We start from the raw sequence: 24,126 nt of genomic DNA, 5'->3' as shown, positions 1-24,126 counted from the left end.
TGGTGATGGGACAGTTGTGACTGCGTTTTCGATAATTGTTTGTGATTGTGCAATTTTTTATGGAATCATGGCTCACTCAAACCCATTTATGTCAGTAAACTTTTTGCCTAACTTTATCGAAGCATACAAGAGTCCTCTAGGTAATTTCTGTAGTCCTATGGTTTTTTTACAGCAGTTCCCTAAGTTCACATCTGAAAACCCTTCCTTTTTTATTAAACAACCTTCACAACAAATCTCCCGTTTTCTTCTCCGTACTTCACTATCACATACGCAATCAATTAAAAAAACTACCAATATATTTTATTTGCTAATTGACATTATCACTTCACGGCAAGACACATTAGACTGAGCAGCACGACCATTGGAAGACACTTGTTTGGCGTGTTCACCGTGCAGTATATAGCGGTCAGAAGGGCATTTTCACTTGGATACTTTATCAGATTACCTTTCTGCAATGGGCTATACTTGCGAAAGCGTAAGTGGTTAAGATGGATATCAATTTTCCCTTTCTAAATCCTATCCGATTCTCCGAGGCTTTGATGGATGAAATGGAGCTAACTTTTCTCTTTGGAAAAACGTATCAGATTGCTTTTCCTTACTGGTTTACATTCCCAAGTCGGGAAGAGTTACATATCTTCCTCTAAAATGGTTTTATGTTACTTTTACGTATCGGATTTCATTTTGAGTGAGGAAGGTGGACGGTTTTCGTAAGACTTGGGTGGGCGATGTACTAGACACTTACTTGGTTCATTGTTCAACCAATGAGCGCCAATTTTTGTCCACTCTGTCCACTGTTTTGCTGTAGTTTGCAAGTATTTATTCAAGAGAAAAGCTGAATAAGTAAATGTGAATCTGCTGAAATAAAAGAAACAATCGCGATTTTATCGGAAACACCATGATTCATTCATTTCTTCACGGCTTGGAATTGATTAACTTTAGTCACCTTTGGTTCATAGATTTTAAAATATGTATTTTAGGATTTACAGATAAATTTATCAAAAGGCCATATACATGCATCCACAGTATTGGGACCCTTTAATATTTTCTTTTAATATACAAACAATTCGATGTTACAAATTCTTAATATATACTAAATTATTCTTATTTTACATCGGGATCGGCACATATTGACAAACTCTAACAATTGAATTACTCAATTGGAATCCGACACATTAAAAGGAATACATTTACAGATAACAGTAATTCTTTTCATAGTTTGAGCACGGCCAAAATCTAGTCCATGAATTGATCAAGTTTGAAGAACTATTTAACCAGCCAATAATTTCGGCGGATTAAACAGATGATTCTTTTTTAATGATAAATCTCCACCAGCCTTGATTTTCCATAGGGATTTACGATCTGCCATTAATTGATACACATTCACATTGGTTGCACAGTTAGTTTTGAGTGAAAGCAAACGTAAATAAGAGACAGCGGATTGAAGCAGGAAATATATGAAATTATACTGCAAAAAACATCCAAAATAACTTAATTTTTACCAAAAAATGCACAAGGTTAGTTCATAATTTTTTTGCATTCTATCTTCATATTTATATATATTTAGTACATTCCAAGAGTCGTCGTAATTGACTTTCATGTCCTTTACACACGGTTTTTGAACGGAATAATCTTTTCATTAATTAGCAAAAACAACTAAAATCATGCGTTTTAAAACGACAGACATGCCATACGGTAACTTAAAGAATAGATTTTCACTGGAGATGAAAGGATTTTTGCCTCTGAATCCAAAATTGAGTTATTTCGCTATCTTTGTGTCTCTCAATGCACACTGATACTTCCACCATTACAGCCATTCAAAGCACCAATCAGAACCAATTTTCATTTTTAACTGATTAAATATTTTTTTGCCAATTCTCAAATTCTGATGGACGGTGAAATCAATAGACTCCAATGAACTTTTTACTTCGTGGAGACAAGTCAACTCCATTGTCGCACTTGCTCCGTTGCCAAAAATCCGTAGATGGATCAATTTTTTTGTCAGCAACAAATACTCTCAATTCACAAGTAAATCTACCTTACCAGCACCAAGACCGCGGAAAAAAGGAATAATAAACCAGGTCAATTTTGTGCTTGGCAGTGCGAATCAGAGATCATTCTACAATTTCTTCTTCATACTAAAAAGAAATTCATCCAACCTCATATTCACGACACCTCAAGAGGAATGTCGGCAAATATTCTTTGACAATTGAGACCTAGGAGTCTCAGAATTGCATCCAAGCATTGTTGACGAGACGCTACTAAGACATGGAGGAGAATCTAAAGCCCCGATTAAATTAAAATAAAAAAGACATTCACCACATAAATAATTTAAAAATATCCCTCACTCTTTTCATTCAGGAATTTATATCGGTGTAATATGCACCGCATTGTGGAATCCCAGCAAATAATCGCTGCGATATTTAGGCGTTTCGCTTTATGTCTTTTTGTTCACCGAACTCTAAGCTACCACCCAGTAATTGGCGCTCGGCTTACTCCAACCGCTACCAACGCCATCAGTCAGCACGTTTATATATAGCGCTCGAGTCACTTCCAACTCATAAAATCCTTCCGTCATGAAGGGAGCACTTCTGTGTTGAATTTTCGGGAAGGATATTGATGTGTAAGTCCATCTCATCTGTTTGAAAGAGTAAAACAAGAATGTTCCCTCGAAGGATTAGACACAAACAGGCCACCTTACAACTTGGTGTGAATGTTCCTTTTTCTTTGGTCTACCTTCTTTTTTTCACCTTTCAATCCTTCTTCCGTTTGTTTTTTTCCTTGGTATGCTAAGCGTTTCCTTCTAAGTCGTAGGCCATCACCTAAAAACCGCGGTCGATCTGCTGGGTCTCCGAAGTACAATGCTGCAGAGGAGAAGATGGGCGAGGGCCGTGAACAATGCCAGGCACGTATTCCAACCTCCGATCCGGTTCCCGCAACCATGCTGCATTGCCGCCGGGTTCTCACCTGCTTGAATGGTAATGAGGGTAATTAGACCGGCGCTCCTAAGTAAAAAAAAATTAAGGCTGCCAACGCCTCGTAAAGGCTCCAGCAAGAAGGGAAATAAATGGCATTTGCGTGGAGTTTGTATGCTAGAGTTTTTTTTAAACGTTAAACTGGAATTTTCTCATCCATTTTAGGAAATGACAGGGTGATCAAAACATAAAAATGTTAAAATCCGTTGAATTTTATTTGTACATGTATGATGGTACTGCTAGTTTCAACAAAGACTTCATATTCTAATACCCAGGCGTCTAAGTATAGTATTAAAAATGCAAAGAAAAATTTAATTTTGTTTTCGTTTTACATGTTTATTTCTTTTTAATTTAATTTATCTTTTTCTTATTTAATTAATACCTTTATATTAACAAGAAACAAAAAAATGGCAACTTTATGGAGTTTTGAATGCCCGAATTCTTTTATAGCATACTGAACTTTTCTCATCCATTTTAGGAAATTACAGGAGAAGGAAAACAACAATGTTGAAACAAATATATTTTATTTGTATTTTAGTTGATAGTTCTAGTTTCAACTGAAATTTCACATTAATACACCCAGGCGTTGAAATAAGTACATAATTAAAATGCAGGAAAAAATTATTTAATTTTAAGTTTCTAGAGTCAATCTCTTTTTAATTTAACAAGAAGCGAAGTAAATGACATTTGCGTGGAAATATGCATGCCGATTAAAAAAATACAGACTTGGCTTTACTCATCCATTTTAGGAAATTACTGCATAGGGCAAACAAAACGATCTTTAAATCCAATTAATTTTATTTACAGTCTATGATAATGTAACTAGTTTCAACTAAGGTTTCATATTCAAATAACCTGGCGTTGAAATTACCTTACGTACTTTATGAAAAATTCAAAGAAAAATTTAATTTTGCTTTCCTTTTTCATGATTCATTTCTTTTTAATTTAATTAATCTCTTTTTAATTGAGAAAATGGCATATTCGTGGGAAATTGCATGACCACTTTATTTTTATGACAAACTGGACTTTTCGCCTTGTGAAGGCGGGAAGGAAATAAATGACATTTGCGTAGAGGTTTGCGTGTTCGTGTTTTTTTTTTTTAAACAAACTAGACTTTTCTCATCCATTTTAGGAAATAACTGTATGAGTAAAACACATCTGCATTTAAATCTACTGAAACGTACATATCTATGGCTAAGTTCTAGCAACACGTATCTCAAAAATAGCAAGTATACACGGGAGCAAAAAAACAATTATTTTTTTAAATTGCATGTAATTTTAATTGAAAAAAAAACCGAAAATACGTAAAACTAAAGTAGAAGCCTACATTCGCAAACAAGGAGTTGTTTTTATCCTTGAATTTTATTTTTACTAACAGTATTACCTCATAAAGGCCAAATTTTGAGATACCTACGTGTTGTTAGAACTTAGCCATCGATATATTTTATCCTGAGACCTCTTATTTCTACTAAGATTTCATATTGAAATAGCCAGGCGTTGGAAGAAGTACACCAATAAATATTGAGAGTTACATTTTAAGTTGTTTTCCTTTTTCATAGTTAATTTGAAGAATCTGAAATTTTCCCGGTGAATATAATGGATGCTAGATTCACGGGTTTTCAGTCGGGTCAGGATGTGTATGGTGCAGGCCGACGTTTCGTTGAAAGACTTTCCCAACATCCTGAGGGCTCATCAGAAACCCGATAAGTTTTCATCCAAAGCTAATTTCTAGCTTTATGATGATATATTTAAAACTTTAAGTTCGAAATTACTGAATATGGATTTGCATGCCACAGTCCGAAAATAAGGTCAGGATATAGAAACTTTAGCTTCTAGGACCCAGAGGATATGTCTATTACAATTAAAATGTGAAAAAATTGAATTACAATTTAAGCACTTTCATACAGTGAGTGATTTGAACAGAGAGCGATACCGTTTTGAGGAAGTTTCACTTGATAAATAAGTAGGAAGCCAAGAGCAGTATTAGTGAAAGATTGGGGAGAGATTCCAAAGAAAATTTTACCGAAAATTTAACCTTTTTTAAATTAAATTAATTTTTTAAATTCAAGTACTATTCTGAAGATAATGATAATAATTATCATGACAAACTGCAGTGCCTTCTGGTGTCAATTTTTCTCAGATATAGGAATAAGGTAGTTAACCTGAGATACAGTTGCTATAAACATTTTGTAATCAATTAAATTTTTTAATTTTTTTCATTAGAAAAAATTCGATGACTTTCATTAGAATGGTTTGTTTTCAAAACAAATTTCATTATAAACGGTAGTATTTATATAAAATTCTAATTCGTGAAAGCACATATTAAAGTTTTACAATTTTTTTACAAAAAATTTTGGAATTTACCATTTGCGCACGTTGACTCTATAAAGGCCGCGGAAAAATTTGTCCCACTTCTTACTCAGGAAAAGTACCGTTAATTACTGTCTACCTGGAATTCCTCAAGAATCTCAGATGGATCATTAAGAAATCAATAATATTTAAAAACGCCGCGCAAGTATCACGTGAATGAAAACTTATTGCCGTTGAATTGTAGTGAGATTGATACGCTCAAAGGAACTATCAGATTGCTAAAACATTTTGGATATGGATTTTTCTTGGAGAAGGATACGATGAAAATTTGGTGATTTTATTTGTGGCTTTGATCATGCAAGTACATCGCAACCTATGCACAAATCCTTCATTAGAGTAGCTTTTGGTTTCAAAAATAGTAACCCGGTAGTAATAAGCATTTTAGATAAGATTTTGGGATCTCGGTGGGAAATATACAAAAAAGGGAGGTTGATGGCTTCATAGTAATCAAAAGCAGATGAAAAATTCCAAGCAAAACCTGTGCTATTATGGAAGAAAATGTTTACAATTAGTAAAGAGTTACAAATAGATTTTTTTTGGCAATGCAACCTCTACAACAATGAATTTTACTTTCAGTGAGAATTAAGTTTCCAATCCAAGTGAAGAATTACGAAAACAAACGATTTCGTCGTTGTCAACCTATCAGACACATCAGATCTATCACCTGACCTCTGATTTTGTCATTTATATCTACATATTACGCTTAGTGAGTACTTTTGTAAAACTATATTACCTCTACCATAATTTACTTCGGCAATATATCTAGCAAAGCCCAATTTACAATCCCTTGTAAAGATATTTCTCATTCCACGACGTTTCGGGCACTAGCCAAGTCTTTGTTACAATGTTTGGAGAAGTGATCGCACTATGACAGGCAATACCAACCTATGAGGTTAAAATTTTCATGAAATTCATAAAATTGCCAATTTCACTGCCTGTAAGGGCGTTTTTTCTCATCAAAGACATTTCGCTGAAGATGACGCATGCTAATAATGATCATGACGAACTACTGTGACTTCCGGTGACAATTTTTCTCAAATATGGGAATAATGTAGTTAAACTGAGATAAAGTTACTTTTTAACAATATGTTACCATTTCAATTTTTATTATTTTTTCATTAGAAGGATGCGATGAATTTCATTAGAAAGGTTAGTTTAAAAAAATGTCAATAGAAACAGTATTATTTAGAACAATTTAGTTAATTATTTACTGATACCGAATTTCCTACCGTAGAAACCTGGACAAAAACCAGAAAAATTAGGTAATTTTTGATTTGATACCACCGAAATTTTCAAACGCAATTCGGCCGGATCAAATATTGTGTAATCTTTTTCGGTAGTTTTATTCCTAGGGAAACTATAACACAAAATTGAACCGCACTGGTAAATTGCAAAAAAAGGTTTTTTTCTCAGCCATCCTAATTTAGCATAAGAATGATCATTGTTTGCTGAGTAGGAGTTTTTAAGAGTTTGATTCAACCAACCGTTGAGGACGTGGACGTAGACCGTTGTCTCAGCGACGTCCGCCAGCGCACAAGTGTAGTTCCCGGAGTCTTGCTTGTTGGCATTGGCGATGTACAGACGGCTCATAGCACCTCCCGTGAGAATGTCCGTCTTGACGCTAAAAAATGGGAAATATATTCATGAAATGGAAAAAAACACAAGGTCCTTAGTAAATTAGGATTCCGTTAAACATGCCCATATCAAGGACATATTTAAAACGAATATGGAACATATATCCCTCTTCCAAAATGTGTTCGCGTTCAATATTAATTACTAACTAAACAACAATAATAATACGCATGGAAATGTTAAGTAACGGTCTGGTAGTATGGGAGTTTCGGTAAAGCATATATATTCGGTAGAACCTCGATAAAAAGTGTCTAAATGTAACTTAGGCTATCATTTGTGTTATTGAGGTGAATGGAATCACTAAATATCTTATATAACTTGGAAAGCCATGGAAATTAGCTTGTTTTCGTTGACATTTGCGTTTTTATGAGGTCAACAGAAATATGAGAAAAGCAACGAGTGAAACATTACTCTACTAATTTACTATATCAGGCCTTATTCTCAAAGTTTGCGCGGAAACAGTTTGTTTGTTTGTTTGTGAATTGAAAAAATATTTGTATTATTGAGGTTGTTTAAATAATAATAGTGGCGTAATAGAGGTTAATTCAACATGGGATTTGACAATTGCACTCGAAAATGAGGCTTTCGTGTTACCGAGGGTCGTGTAAGTGAGGCTCAACTTTAAATATAAATTTCAGCATTATTTAGACAACATTTTGTTTATTTGATGAAATTTATTTTTTTCCGAAGCGTGGAAATTGAAAAAAAAAATAAATAAAAAAATACCAATATATGCAACCAGAATACCAGCCAAGCACCCCACCCCCTGGACCAAATTTCCGCCTACGTGACTGCTTGGGGGCGATTAAAAGCAGTGTGTCCAAGGACAATGAAAGATATTGAAAGCAGAACAAACAAATGCGGAAAACTAAATGTCAGGCCTAAAACATTTTGTATCAAGAAATGAATTACTAAACCATGAGAAGCGGAATGAAAACAAAGATCATTATATTATTTTGATTTCATAGCATAAAAAATATAAATTAATTCACTTTATTTATTTGCGCTCTAAGGATGAAAAATGATTTTCAATTCAATTTACATGCGTTTGGAAAATAAAATTTAAAGAGCGAATGCATGCAAAATATATTTCTCTTTCACAAAAAAGTGTAATAAATCCAAAAAAGTAATTTCTATATGAAGGTAAATTAAATCCATATTGAGACTAAACTTTTACATTTACGGAGCTATTAAGCTTATAGATGTTCGTTTATGCGCTTTTCAGTTCATTCGCTTGTTACGTATTAATACGCATCATAATATAAAATACCAATATTCCCTTTCTGTTTTAAGCAATTCCCTTTTATTTTCAGTCATTGACTCCAGGAAACCCGAAGCCAAGTCTTTAAATATTACCCTACTCTTTGTGTGCTTGATTGCTGAAGAATTATAATACTAACATGTAATTATGCGTTTATATAAGAAAAATAGTTATCCTTGTCCAAATATTTGAAATACGTTTTGTAATAATGAATGCAATCGGCAATAGAACAAATAACTGAATACAAAGAAATTTTACTTCTCATGTGTGCTAGCACCAGACCTATGTAAAAAGTTTAAGATGGTAGCCCCAAAACTACTCAAAGGGGTACCTATACATTCCAAAATTATTTAAGTATGTTCTAAAATGTAATATTTGATTGTAAATGGAATAAATTATATATATTATTATTATATATTAATTATTCTTTGCTACTGGATCAAATATATGTGCCAATAATTGGCGATAGGTTCAAATTCTAACTTCTTTTGTTGGTTTAATTATATGTTACTTAAAAGAAGAAATAGATACTGATTCTGGATCTCCTGCAATGCTCCATTTTTACTTACTAACTGATAGAATTGTACAACGTAGCAGTGATTAGACATAGAAAAAAGTTTCACGATGAAAAAAAAACATAAATGGTAATTTTCACACCCTTTTAATTGCAAAAATCAACAACCGACCCAGGTTTCAACACATTGTTTCATTTTCAAGGCACATTTCATTTTGAAAATGACACATTGTGTAAAAAACGGTCGGTTTTTGGGTTGTTGAGTGTGACCCATTTGACACATCGTGTCGGTTGTTGAGTTTTGGAATTAAAAAGCGTGGAAATTACCATTTATGTTCTTTCAAACTTCCACCAAATGAAGCCTGAAACGATTTCATAAGACAGCAGATACTTTTTACTATCAAGGAAGTTATACGCGTACAATTCAACGAATGATATTTATTGAATGTGGGCTACTGGAGTCTCCTCTGTGCTGGTAGGTTTTCTCACCTGATGCCTCCCCGCGACGTGTCGTAGTTGAGCATCCTCTGCCCGTGCTTCCAAGTGACGTAACTCGATGGGTGCGGCACTTGGCTGATCACGCACTTCAGCTCAATCGTGCTCCCCGCCTTGTAGAACTTGTCCACGATCGCCACACCACGCTCATCCACTATTTCCACCTTGGGAACTGAAAAAGAAAGAAAAACAATAAATAGTCACATTACAACCAGAAAGGGTATCAAACCACGTAATGCCAAACCACTGGGGTTAAAGTGATTAATCAATTATTTTTGCATAGTGGTCATTAGCACAAAACCTAAAGGAAATAAATAAAAAAGCGCCAGAGGATTATACAGGAAATCACCTGTATATCACAAAAAATTAGGAAAATATGTGACTCAACCTAATATAGAATATAAGTAAACTTTAGTCATGGAAACGCTGGCCGATGAAAAAATAGTATATTATTCTAAATAAATCGAACAACTAAACCATGTGTAGCAGGTATTCCCTTCGGGTAGGTGATATTTTGGGCACTAAACCTCTAAAGCTCTAATGAGCCAAAATTGTTGATCATTTTTTAATCAACGTCTCTTCGCTGCAGGTATCGAATTTTCGTGAAGAGTGAAAATGCAGATTTCTGCTACACGATATTTCTCTGTATAATTGATACTACATCGGATTTTAACGCAAACTCCGAGAGTATAAATTAAAGATTGTACTAAAACTGTGGATATGATTATTATATCAATACAATAAATAGTCACATTACAACCAGACAGGGTATCAAACTACGTAATACCAAACCACTGGGGTTAAAGTAATCAACCAATTATTTTTGCATAGTGGTCATTAGCACAAAACCTTAAGGAAATAAATAAAAAAGCGCCAGAGGATTATACAGGAAATCACCCGTATATCACAAAAAATTAGGAAAATATGTGACTCAACCTAATATAGAATGTAAATAAACTTTAGCCATGGAAACTTTGGAAGATGAAAAAATTGTAAATTCACCAAAATAATTCGAACAAGTGAACCATGTGTAGCAGTTACTCCCTTAGGGTAGGTGATTTTATGGGCACTAAACCTCTAAAGCTCTCATGAGCCAAAACTGGTGATCATTTTTTAATCAACGTCCATTCGCTGCAGGTATAGAATTTTCGTGAATAGTGAAAATGCAGATTTCAGCTACATGATATTTCTCTGTATAATTGTAAATGCATTGGAATTTAACGCAGACTCCGAGAGTATAAATTAAAGATTGTACTAAAACTGTGGATATGAATATTGTTGAGCTAAATTGTATTTATAATTAATATTCACGATAATTCGGTGTCTAAATTTTGCTACTTGTAAAATGTAGGGGATCCTCGGAGGTAAAGTAGTTGACTTCCGACCGAAAGGATCTGAGTTCTTTATATCGGGTTGAAATCCCGAATGAGGATTTCGCACATCCCAAAAATATCTTCGAAGTGCCTAGCGACGTAAGGAAAGCAACAGGCCTCACACCCCATTACCTTGAATCAATGAAATTCACTCATCTGTGGCTTCAACTCTGAAACCACAGATGAGTGGATAACCTGAGAAAGATTATACTTCGAAGCCTTACTTCTTCATTCATCAAAGAGGAGGAAACAAAAACCACTAAAAACAGCTAAATTGTAATCGAACTGTATCTTTCGGTAGAAGATATGCCTTAGGTAGAAGAAAATGCAAGGTAAGAAGCTTTGAACTAAGTATAAATTCCCTTCCGTCTAGAGAAAGACGAAGGCTATGACCCACTTCTCTGACATAGGCCTAGAAATTTTCAAAGCAGTACTAGAGACTTAGCTGGTTTTAGAATCCCTTGCCAAGGCCTAACGTGATCTTAAGCCACAGGGTAAACCCAAGAAGACGAACAAGGAGCCACTTACCTGCTCGACGTATAGCAAAGCCACCGCGAAACTCTAGGCTTAACTTTTCTTCGCATGTTTTCAAGACTATTTTTCACAGTGTCTTAAAGAGAAAATTCATATGCCAAAGGTTAAATATTTGGTACGTTAAATGTACCCATAGAGCATAGGACTCTCTTAATTGTAAGGTTTTTCGTTTATTTAACTTTTAATTACACCACTATTATAAATATAACTTATAGTAATCCACCAAGCAGCCTTACATTGCTCTACCATTTATTTATTTAATATAATGATAATATATTTTAATGATAACAATAAATAAAAAACAAGATTATTCCAAAAGGATACCACGGATTTAAAAACATGTATTTAATCAAAGAAACGGGATAGAAATTTGTATTATTAATCATTATAAAGAATATTTAAAAAGGCTTTTTTACATGTGAAAATAAGTTCGCAGATCTTCAATATGACCCCCCAGACACATGAGCGATATCAACCCGATAGGCACTCAAACTTGTTCCACACTCTTAATAGCATATCGGGCGTAACAACTTGGATAGCTGCTGCTATTAGTTGTTTCAGGTCATCAATGCTTAATGGTAGATGTGGTCGAAATACCACATCCTTAAAGTAGTATAAGGAAAAATGTCAGGGAACGAGTTCGGGGTTTCTTGGACGCCAGTGATGAACTGCATTGTCATTGGCTGACGTCAACAGTGCCTCAAGCGAGCAAATGAGCAATGAGCATAGAATTTTAGAACTTTTGCGCTTTAGAATTTAAGAGCTTCCTTAATTAGACGACGGATAGAGCTTAGCTCTCCATATATTCTCTGCAGAATTATAGATTTTTAAAGTTATTTTCTTTTGGAAACACCGTGTATATTAATCCACCCAGATAATGTAATTCATGATTTACTCTGCACCGAAAATAAGGCATTTCGATAAATAGGGATCATTTCATTAAAAATATTGTAAGTACATGTATATAAGAATTTTAAGAATTAGCCTTACAAGGAGTGTGTCACAAAACTGGGTTGAAGTGCAACTCTACCAAATTCTTTTGGCGGTTTAATCTCTAACCTTTAATTGGCCGTTGTTTTCATAAATTAACATTTCATTATCTCCACTCCAATCATCATAACAGTATTATTGTACTATCGAAGAAAGCGATTCGATCGATGAATTTTTTTTCCTCATAGGAAAATCCACTAGGATCGCTAGAACATTAATTGCTTATGCTTGGTTTCGCTAATAGTAGGGCCCCCTTCGCTTCTATAGCGTTGGGGTGTTTTTCCCTCGTCCCGTCTCTTCCGTACCTATCCTTTCCCAGAGGCGTCGGCGGGCTCCCATCGCGGCGGCGCCTCTATCCTTTTTCCTTCCCTTCCTTCCCCTCCCCGGGTGTCTGGGCGTATAAGCCACAGTCTTGGTTCCCGGCCCCGGTGCGTTGTATCCTTCGAAGGGTTCACCTCGAACCCTCAAACTCTCTGTACTATCGAAGATCTAACGATCTGATCGTTGGATTATTCCTCCTCATAGAATAATCTTCCAAGGTCGTTAGAACATTAATTGCTTATGCTTAGTTTCGCTAATAGTAGGACCCTCTTCGCTTCTATAGCGTTGAGGTGTCGTTCCCTCGTCCAGTCCCTTCCTTCCCTTTCCTTTCCCTGAGGCGTCGATAGGCTCCTATCGCGGCGGCTCCTCTATCCTTTTTCCTTCCTTTCCTTCCCCTCCCCAGGTGTCTGGGCGTATAAGCCACGGGCTTGGTTCCCGCCCCCGGTGTGTTGTATCCTCGAAGGGCTCCCCTGAGCCCTCATTGGTTGTACTATCGAAGAGTCGTACACCGTAACTACTAGGCTACATTTCAATATTGCCTATGACCTGTTTCCAAGGGAATATATATTAGGCCTGTAAATGTTTAGAATTTTTGAATATTTTCTCTTATTTGTATCATTTACACGCATGCCACTTCATAATGTTCCTCAAATTTTATGCAAATTTTACATCTATTTCAAGATATCTAACAAAAAATAAATAGTGTAAAATCGTACAGCATTTTTAACATCTTTCGCTCATTTTAACAACCAAGTATTTTTCTTTTTATGCCATTCTGGGGCTGGAAGTAGGGTCAATTGTGTATTAGTATTTATTACTCTTTGACTGTCTATGCGTTAAAATGTTTCTAAATCTCTGTTATCGGTGTTAATACTCATTAGATTTGTATGACAGTTTTTAGAGAAATTGGCACACATAAAAAATGCCTTTAAGGCTACAAACGTCTCGCCAATTGAAATTTATATCATACTAGATAGTACACAAATACCGTTTTGATGATTGCAGTGGAGATAGTGAAATGTTAATTTATGAACACAACGGCCAAAAAAAGGTTAGAGATTATACCGCCAGAATAATTTGATAGATTTGTATTTCTAGATACAAACCCTAATTTAGATTTTTATTCAAAGGATAATACTATGTTATAACTGTCCACAAATAGCTACAATTACGAAGAACTTTTCTTATATACATGCACTTACCATACTTTTATGAAATAAATGTATTTGCTATTCATCAAAATACGTTTTTAGGTAGAGAAAATGATTGATTAAATTATTTTGGTGGATAATTATATTTTTTATTGATTTCCTCATGATTTTTTGATCTCGTAATGGCTCTATGAGATAGATAAATTGTAAAGCAATATAGGTGGAGACAAAAATGAGTGCCTTTTTAAACAAAAGAACATCAACAGGGAAACTTCCCCAAAGAGGATGAAAGGCCCTGAATGCAATCATGAATAAAAAATGCACGTTTAACCTTTGATACAAAGGAGAGAATGCGGGGAAAAAAGAATTACACCGAAATCTAAATGAAAGAATGCCATGAGATTAAATGATCCAGGAACGTAAACTAAGGTACATAAAGTAGCCGAGCAGATTTCATAACGTTTGAAATACACTTTGAAATATTTATATTAATGCCTTCTGATAGGTGAAATTCATTTGAATGGGTGAAGTGAATTTTTGACTCGCTTAACGTTCAAAGCGTTCTCTTTGGGGTTAACCACATGAGTATCCGATAAAATCAGGTGAAAGGGCGAAACATGAGGGGAATTTATCGACTCGAATTCTGGTTCATTTGGCTTTAAAAGTGGAAATTTTACTTTCAGCATAAAGGCACTTAATCTGCAGCACCATAATTGCATATTACAGGCCACGCTGTTGCTGCACATCGGTTCCCAATATCGTGGTCGAGTTGAAAATATCGACCTAATTTATCAAAGGCGTCTGTGGCTGCAGTTTAAACATTATTGTACGTCCGTACTATATTGATGGCTATTTAATAATTTAGTTTGCCATGCATTATGGTCAAGTAAAATATCAGCTATGTATAAATATATAACTGTAATAAATTCAATGCCTTGACTTGCTTTTAATGAACCGTCAGGTATCAAAAGAGCTCATTACACATTTATTTTTACCTCATTACCACGTTAATTCTTTTCATATCTACATACATATTTTTTTCTAATTATAAAGACTAATTTGTCCTCTGTATCCTTTGTCTGTAATCATTTAGATTAAGAGATTTTCCTGAAAATTTGAACCTTTGTCTCAGTGAATGCTGCAATTTATTTTGACTCAAAATATTAAAAAAACCTTACTTTTCAGGAAGAAATCGCCAAAGTTAATGTGAAATGATTATTTCTGAAAAGTCATGCCACCAATTCCACCTACGTAATCCATTGAAATGGTAGCCTTTGAAGAGGAGATTGTCTTTGTCGCAAAGTTCATGCCAGTTCCACGTCAAAACAAGACTTTCCTTTCTAAAAACGCGAGTGCTTCGAGAATTTTCATATGAAAAGTTAAAAGAAAAATAATGACTTTCTAATTCAATTACCAAAATAAACTTTACACATATTTCAATGTTTCACCCTGAAATTACAGTAATAATCATATTTTTGGGAGTAAAAATAGTTTTATGATTTCATAGTTAATAATTTTCCCGAAGTTCTATGTTCCGTTGGTATTTTTAAAATGTTTTCTTAAAGAAGGAATTGATGATTTGTTAGTTAAACATTGGCCAGCAGTTCGATATTACGTTGATATTAACCATTAATATATCAACCATTCCCGCAGAAATAGTCGCCAGCATTCGTCACGATATGTCAAAAGAATTGATAGCAAGGTAACACCGAAAACGGTTGTTTAAAATCAGGGACGTGCTATGGTAACGGCGGTAATATATTCGGATGAAGCCAAATGACACGTTCAATCTTCTACACATGGCCGACTTAGGTGAAACGTACCTTTCGAGAGACAATGCTTAAAAGGCGATTTTTCACGTATTATAATTCACAGGGTGTTTTAAAGCATTAATTAATGCTGTCGCAACCACCTCACCCTAAATATGCTCGACGAACAAATGGATTTTCCCTCAAAACTTTGATGTTGCGGAAAATAAGGTAAAATGTTTTCGGGAAAAATATAACTTCCCTACCGAGAAATTTTACAGCAATATTGGAGTTAGTAGGTACTCCAAAATTGCGATAGCGAAGTTACTTGTAAATTAAAATATTTCATTTGCATTTCAAAAGTTTTCCCCGTATTTGTTCGGTGAAAGATAGAATTTTATGAGTGATATTGTGGCATAAATATTTTTTTCAATGTATGATATTTATTTTTATTGCCATAAATCGTATGTAAAAGAATGTAGTAAACTACCAAAAGGATTTGTATGGCTCTCGGCGTACATGATTAACAAAGACGAACTTCATAAACGTAAAAACTAAATTTTTCGATATTTCAACTTTCATTTCAATTCACCTTTAGACATGACAAGTGCATGAAACTAGACTTTTTACCACTACACGAATATTATAATGATGATAAATGTTAATAATAGATAGCCTTTGAATCGGGGTCATGTGAAAAACATATTTAAGTAAAGCGTTAATAAAAAGCCAAGGCATTGAAATCTTTAATGTTAGCATTTCAAAGCAATTTAATTACAAGAATCAAACTTATTAGCGGGCAGTTGTTGTTTAGAAGTAAATTATCACTTTAGAAGATTTTTCTTTCGTGCTAGTAGTACGGTAATGATATCATATCTTGCATTTTGACGGCCTCCTCTACCAGTTAATCTATTCTGGAATATTAAAAACAATAAAAAACTTGCCATTTCCACCTTTTTACAACAATAAAAATTTCAATACAGTAATCGTGAAGTTACAATGAATCCAACTGTCGAACAAGTAAATTTAACGTGTGCTGAAGGGCACAAAACAACTTCGCCGACCCACGCTAGGCACATCGGGAAATGGTAAGAGGAATAGATGGTACTACATTGAAGCGAAATCAGGAGTAGAAGATACTCGATTTGAAGTGGATTCTGTGGATGGATAAGTACGCGATTTTGTATTCCCAGAGACTTCACTGGAGTTATAATGCGAATGATACACGGAATCTGCTCACAAAAGAGAATTGGCCAACCCGCAGCTCGTGGTTCGACACTGAAAAACAGGTCTCTATGGTCATTCGGTAAATAGGCATGCTCCCGAAGCGGGCTCTCCGGTGCACCTTCCACTACTTTAAAATAAATCCTGCATATGAAATGGAGTGGACGGGGTATCTGGCCAAGATGAAAGCAAACACCGGCTTTCACGCTTCAGAGTGTAATCCCAGGAAAGGTTTTTTTTTCACGTTCGAGTCGGATGAACGAATGTGGGTAGGCTGTTGCCGTCGAAATATTTAGTTCAGGTGCATACTGATAACAGATAACCTTTGAATCGAGTTTATGTGCACAATCTATTTAAGCAAAGCGTCGATAAAAAGCTCAGGCATTGAATGATTTACAGTTAGCATTCCAAAAGAATTTCAATGTAAAACTCAAAAGTTATAAGCGGGCATTATAGCTTGGAAATAAATTATTATATTAAACTGTAAAACATTTTACTTCTTGCTATCATTACAGTAGAGTTATCATATTATCTTGTTTTATAACCACCTCCTCTGCCAGTTTATGCTTTATAAAATATTAAAAAAATGCAAAACTTACCACTACTACCTTTTTCCAACAACTGCCACATTTTTTTTTACCACTGCCACCTTTTTTTTTGTATGGTGGTACGTGCAAGCTCCTTTCAATAAAAATGGGGCACTGGTCCGCATGCGATTGAGTGGTTTCTAGGAAACATATTTTGGATTCATCGCATTATATTTGGTAGATGAAGTGGAGAAATACTATACACTATAGAGACTCAATTAAAAAAATCAAAGTATAAAATGCAACGATGCGTCCAAGGTGAGCTCGATAGCAGTATGCAAGATACACTGGTTAGATATACGCTATATTAATTATGGTACGTGAGTAAAGAACAGATTTAGTCAAAAGCAATAGGGCGTTTTCTGGCTGCGCAGATCACTGCTCATTAATAAGAATGTTTACATAAAAAATGAGGCGTGCACCTGTCTCATCTGCATGCATCTAAGTGCCTTGAGTGAACGTATTTGGAATATAATGCTTATAATTTACATAGAAAGTGTAGCAATACGGTGAACATGAGCAATATTTTAACAATTCTAGTCATTCAAAATCAAGATAGCCCTGCTACAAATAGGCAAAATAAGTTGTCATTGTAATATACGAGTATAGAATTTAATTAAAATGTTTTGGCTATTTTCTGTCAATGCAGATTGGAAAGTTTATAATGAATTTACACTCATCTACCATGAAAATCGAATTTTAATACGCAAAAATTTGCTTCAATCAAGCTACCCCAAGGTAAATATGAATGATCGACCAATACTTGACGGCGAGTGCATATAAAAATACAATCATCCTAAATTCAATACAGTTCACTTCGGTGGTAGGAGCTAGATCAACGGAAAATAAATCTAGATCAAGGAAAATATGGTTGATGCTCAATATTTAACGGCGTGTGCATATTGAAATAAAAACATCCTAAATTCCATGCAGTTCAACTCGGTGGTAGGAGTCTCAGAAATCCCAGGTTGATACGTAACTCTTTTTTAAAAGAGTTTTCTTGCATCAGTGACCTTCAAGGGAGTACTGCAGTATAAACTAGTGGTACTAAGCAAGAGGGGCAAAAATGGACAATATTGAACCCTACGTGAGCTAGGAAGGTTCAGTGAGTGACTACGCGTTTTATATCCGAAAATAAAGCCCTCTTTAAATTTAAACCACAACTGAGTGAGAGAGGATCATCAACTGTCCCAAAATTTAAATGAAGTATTATATTGTGGTTTTCAAAAGATAATTTTATTACGGCCACCGCATATTTGGATTAAAAGTGACATTAATATGCATAGCGATGAAGTTTTTTCTTCGACGATATGAGTCGGGCAATTGAAGGTTACGTTGAAACCGAAGCGATTAATCACCCTTTCGTTGATTGGTGCTGAGGAACTAATTAAATTATTTTTATTCAAATGGGACGGATAATTTCATTTACATTAATGTTTTTTCGATATAAACCAATGTAAAACAATGATGAATGGACAGAATCATAAAACGTGGAGTCTGAAACATTTCAATGGATTTAATAAGTAACATTTGGGGTGTGAAAAAGAAAAAAAAATAGAGCAAAAATTATAAATCAGCTCAGATAATAAAGCTCTTTAAATAAAAAATAATAGAAAACCTAAAACCATACTATAGTCAAATACCTAAAAATATCATTGAAAAGGATTTTTGTAAGATTATCACGACCGATCAGTTATCACCGATAAAACAATCTGTAGCAAAATACCTCTGATCTGGTGATTCACGATAAAAACCAAATACAGCATGCTTGATAGATGCTACTGTACCTGATACACAAAAAATCACATAAATTATTACACCAGAATGGAAAAATATGATGAGCTTAAAGAGGAAATAAAGAGATTATGGAAATCAGAGAAAGTATACATCACACCAATTATTAACTCTCCCACAGGTGGAGTGCCTCACTTAATTCATCAAGCCCTCAAAAATATCGCATTACCGAAATACTCGTTCCTTATTATACAGAAACCAGAAATTTAAAATTCATGTCGAACAGGTGAATCAAACTGGGTTCTCAAATGCCCGTAAAATTTGACACCACACGTCAAAAAAAAAAGGCTGTCAAACCTCGCTAAGGTGACCCTGGGTTGTAACCTGGGACCCTTCGTAGAGATGGATGATCTCTACTAAGGATACCAGGTTATTAGCCTTGCGAAGGTGTCCATTCGGGGGTGCGCTTGTGTCCCTGGTAGCCCCTGGCGTGGAAGTAATTCCCGTAAACTGCCACAGGAGGGTATTCTGGTTAAATTTTTTTTTTGACGAGTGGTGTAAAATTTTACGGACATTTGAGGACTCTGTTTGATTCACCTATCTACAGAACAGTAGAGATTCCCCCGTGATCTATCTAACAGGTCGAACAGTCAAAAAAATTTTAAACTCAGAGAAAAAAAGAACAAAAGTGCTTGGTGCCTCGTATAAAACCAGCAAAAATGCCGTGAAAAAATAATAACATTATTAGTCGTATTTATAGGGCAAGAGTGGGACTAGAAAGTCCCATCTTCCATCTCATTCTTCGTCATCCATTAAAAAGTTGCAGAGGAATACATTTTAAAATTACTCTTGAAATTAAATTAAGTCAAAATACAACGAGAGAGCCAGAAATATTCTTTAAATAGCAACAAAAAATGTTAAGTGAACAAAGTCACATTTTAAAAAGTGTAATAAGATGTGAACTAACGTTGGAAAAACCTAAGGATATTGACTTTTGTCCTTATCGGGAAAAACCACTGTGGGGGAACGCCAACAGAAGAGAATTTTTAACCCACATAAATGAAACATATGTTGCGGATAAAGTAAGCTGCAGTGCATCTATTAGGGAGAAAGCATAGAGCCTACTACGGCAAAAGGTAATTGCTTACGGACGGAAATAGGAAATAGGGATGGTAATGTCTTCGAGCTAGTAGCGGCGGTTTCAGGGACTTAATCACCTCTTTTGCACTCAGTGAACCAGGAACATGATTCCAGGTCACCCGAAAAGCAATAATGCCCACGCTCAGTAAAGCAATTTACCAATTAAAATGCAAGCATGTAAAGAAGATCAACGCACCGGCACAATTCAGTCTGCGAGTTGCGTAGGCCACCGATTGATTCGAGCACGGACCAGATCGCAATTACGTCATCAAGCGACAGGAAGCCAAAAAGTAGAAACCGATCCGGAACCGCGTGTATCCTCATGACTTTCCTCGTGCTGGATTTTTTACTCCTCCATTTGTATCATAAGCAGTTTCATTTGCTAAGCATGAATTGGAATCATAGTTGCCTATGGTCAGCAAATCACGGGATCGGATTGACTCTGCTTCCGTCCTAACTTTCATATCAGCTAGTCTGTTCATATCTACGTCAACTAGGTATATATCCTTCACATTTGTTCCACATCTCACGCCACGCCGAATCACATTACTTGACGCGGCCGAGGTGCGTTATAAGCTTTCTCTTTATCCATGCTCAAATCATTCAGCCAGTAAGCTATAAGAAAATAATCATTTGGCGCATTAGTCTGAGTTGTGCGAGTAGGGGGCCTCCTATAATTATCGGAGATAATTTAGGCAATTTTTGAACCCTCCCTTTCTCCCTCAGTGGGATATCGTGAGATTTGGCTCGAACCCCTCCCTCTCATCTAACGTGGGATTCTTCAAAAGGCGTATTTTCTGAATTAATGCATTAACCTATACCTAATTGCGTTGGATTTGTTAAAAAAAAACAATTTGTTTCACTATTTTTATTTCATTGGTTAGGATTACTATTCAAGATTACTAATATCGCAAATACACTCTATTTCTGGCGGAAAAAAATACGTTATACTTGCCAGGACCCCTCCCTCTCCCACATGAGATCGGATGAGAATCGGCTTAACCCCTTCCATCCTCTAAACGCCTTCTGTAATTAATGGATGCACCCTTGATTGATGTTATTATTTATCAATATATAAATAGGTGACGAATAGAGTAAAAAAAACAATTACCCGAAATTTTGATCTCAATTACTCACAGGAAACAATCTGAATTATTAAAAAAAATCATATATTTGTCTCAAATCTAAATACAGCTTGCAAATAAGATGCTAAACCCCAATTTTTGCGAGTAGGGAATTTATTATTCAAAATCAACGTAACAGAGTACTTTTAAGGAGTTAGCAATGATTGAATGAACTAAGTTATAAGGATAGTACACTCACTGCTAAGTGAGATGCTGAAATCATCCGCGCGTCAGAAACACAATGTAATGGAATTGCTATATCTTACGTGCTATGAACTACGTGCATTTATACACCTGTGAAACGCTTACATATTTTTGTTTGTTTCCGAAAGCCATATTTTACTCTAATTATTATTAAATAAACATTGAATCTCAACAATGAACGCTAAACGATGACTTCAATAATGCGCAACATCGTAGTGGATAGTAAATTTAGGATGTTCATTAGGATTTTTTCTCAATTTGGACTGAAGTTCACCATCACCAAGCAAATATCTGTAACGTATATCCATACCTTATATTTTGCACTCATGCCTTTAAACAATTCTGGTGTCATAAAAAAACTAAATTATCTGAGCTTTCATCCGCAACTTCAGTGCTTAAGTAGAAAGGAAGGTGTATCATGAAGTACTTTCTTGACACTAGTTTTCTTGCAAAAATATACAAAACATATTAATGCAATACAGGCAAGGGAGTTTGGTACCATGGTCAATTCCCGTTCATTATAATTCTTGATTACTTTCAACATGGTATTTTTAATTTTTCGTGATACTCGTTACCTTTTATGTTCCTTGCACACTATGTCTCTTATTGAGAACGTCAAACATTCTTCATACTTCTTAGATTTTATTTTTAATATTTTTTCCTGCTAATGTTACGTTTCCTTGCTCTAGTTATGGATTTAACGGTTTTTTTCAACGTTTATTTAAAGTTTAGGATAAAAAAAATGTGTGAAGTCAATATACAGCGAGCGTGTAATCGACATGAAACAATGGAAACTTATAAGTCGAATTAATAGTTAAATAGTGAAATTTGAAATTGAGATTGTATTTTCCGTCAGAGCACCGCCGAACGAGCCGATGATTCAACGTTTAAAATGATTAGTCATTTTTCACTGTAGGTGCAGTATAAACGGATGATATACTCTCTGCAATAGAATATATGAATTTTTTACTGTTCGAAATTTAACCTGCTCCTTACCACTGCACTGGTTCAATCCACCACTATATTCAAATGACTTATATGGTACGAAGGAATGGGATTCCTCACACTGACGTCGTCGGATACGGTGAATTATATAGGTGCACCACTTTCTCCCTTCCTTTGCCCTAAGGACCTCGCACACCTTTAGGCATCCCTCAATAAGATAAAAAAAGGGCCGAGCTCCGTCGCAGAGGTGAAGCCATCAAGGTACTCGATCACGGCCGTCAAAACGGCAAGGTCACTTACAGGAGCATCGAGATAAAATGCCTTTCCCTGACAGGAAGGCATCGCCGGAAGGGACCTAGGGACACATTTTACACGAGAAACTCCAGGATACCGGAGGGTAAAGGCTGGTCGTAAAATGGTCCGCAGTGGACAGCGATAAAGGATACTGGGAGAATTCGCTGGTACGAAACCAAAATGCCGTGAGACGCCGACGTTATAGTTGGAAATTTTTTTTCGTAGCCAAGAATGTTCGGCTTCATTTTTTATCATTATAGACTATTTTTTTCTACTTGTCTTCCGTTTACCCATTGTCAACAACCGTTGCCATATGCTAGGGCGGATTCAGGATTTTTTCTTGAAGGGTGGGAGGGGAGGGCACTAGGGTCTGACAGGCAAACGGTCTTCTCATATTTGGGATTAGAAACTACATGCACCAATTACTCTGAACTATTCTACTATTTAAACTATTAATTTCAATATAAAAGTTGTTGATATGAAAATAATAATATTAAAAAAAATATAAAGTTAATATAAAGTTTATAGATATTTGTATTAAAAATCTCGTCCATATTTTAAGCGTCCGAGGAGAAGGGGGACGTACCCCGTGTCTTCTCCGTAAATCCGCATATGGCAATACGGCTAGTTCCTACTATTCTGAGCATATTAGGCTTTGAAAGAAAATTCCTTTTTGCTGTCAACTTGCCAAAAATATGTAGTTGAAGCTTGCAATTACTTATTGGTAATTTGGTATGATTTAGTAAATTTATTGAATGAATAAATAATTGCTTATTACTTTTACTTTTACTTCTTACACGACGTGACAAACATTTTTAAAACGAACTATAACATATAGATACGTATCAAACAATGCGTAACAGTGGCGTAGCCAGGACTTTCGTTCGGGGGGGATCCAAAACCATGGGGGAAAATGTTTGAAAAACAGGGTACAAAGTAATGTTTTTTAAGCTAATTTTAAGACTTTTAACTATTGAAACAATTTAATTGTTAAAGAAATTATTTTTTTTAATTCATGATTTTTCAATATTTCGTTTTCTTATAAATTAAATAAATGTGTTTTTATATTTCGGGGGGGTGGGGGGGCTCCTGACCCCCCGGATCCCACCCCTGGCTATACCTTTCATGCGTACCTTGTTGCTAAAATAAATACTCAAAGATAAGTAACAATTATGAATTCTTAAGTGATTATCCAATATTACGTAGTACACTTAAAAACACAAGTAAATAGGAAGTGGATTTTAACTTTCCTTCATCCGAAAATATTTTTGTCCTCAAGGTTCATCCTTTCTATCAAGGTAACACGAAGGAATTAAACGAAATTAGATTCTTACGGAAATGAATTAAGAACGAGAACCAAGCAGCCTTTTTTAAGATGGAAAACCGTCAATTTAAAACGTAAAACTTAGATTTTTTTTCACAAAATCTCATCACCAAAAAAGCTGGGGAAGAAGTTTCTGCTTTTCAATAAAGCAATCAAAATTTTTTTTTCTGTGGAAGCGTCAATCAATAA

The 24,126-nt window shown here is 35.2% G+C and overlaps 1 protein-coding gene across 2 annotated transcripts in view; it reads right to left on the bottom strand.

Moving 5' to 3' along the window:
* Nucleotides 1-1,010: 1,010 nt before the first annotated feature.
* LOC124166963 overlaps nucleotides 1,011-24,126 on the bottom strand; it is a 610,523-nt gene continuing 587,407 nt past the window's right edge. Inside the window, exons 10-12 of one of the 2 annotated variants that reach the window (XM_046544703.1) lie at nucleotides 9,239-9,416; nucleotides 6,827-6,963; nucleotides 1,011-2,967 (exon numbers count right to left, since the gene is read on the bottom strand). In XM_046544703.1, the coding sequence (XP_046400659.1) occupies nucleotides 2,816-2,967; nucleotides 6,827-6,963; nucleotides 9,239-9,416 (467 nt within the window). In that variant the 3' untranslated portion in view covers nucleotides 1,011-2,815. The remainder of the gene's footprint in view (nucleotides 2,968-6,826; nucleotides 6,964-9,238; nucleotides 9,417-24,126) is intronic. The other variant, XM_046544704.1, reaches the window with a different exon arrangement.

The sequence above is a fragment of the Ischnura elegans genome, chromosome 10 (genome assembly GCF_921293095.1).
Source record: "Ischnura elegans chromosome 10, ioIscEleg1.1, whole genome shotgun sequence".
NCBI lineage: Eukaryota > Metazoa > Arthropoda > Insecta > Odonata > Coenagrionidae > Ischnura > Ischnura elegans.
The sequence above is the reverse complement of the archived record's forward strand: the minus strand, read 5'-3'. Positions and strand labels throughout refer to the sequence as shown.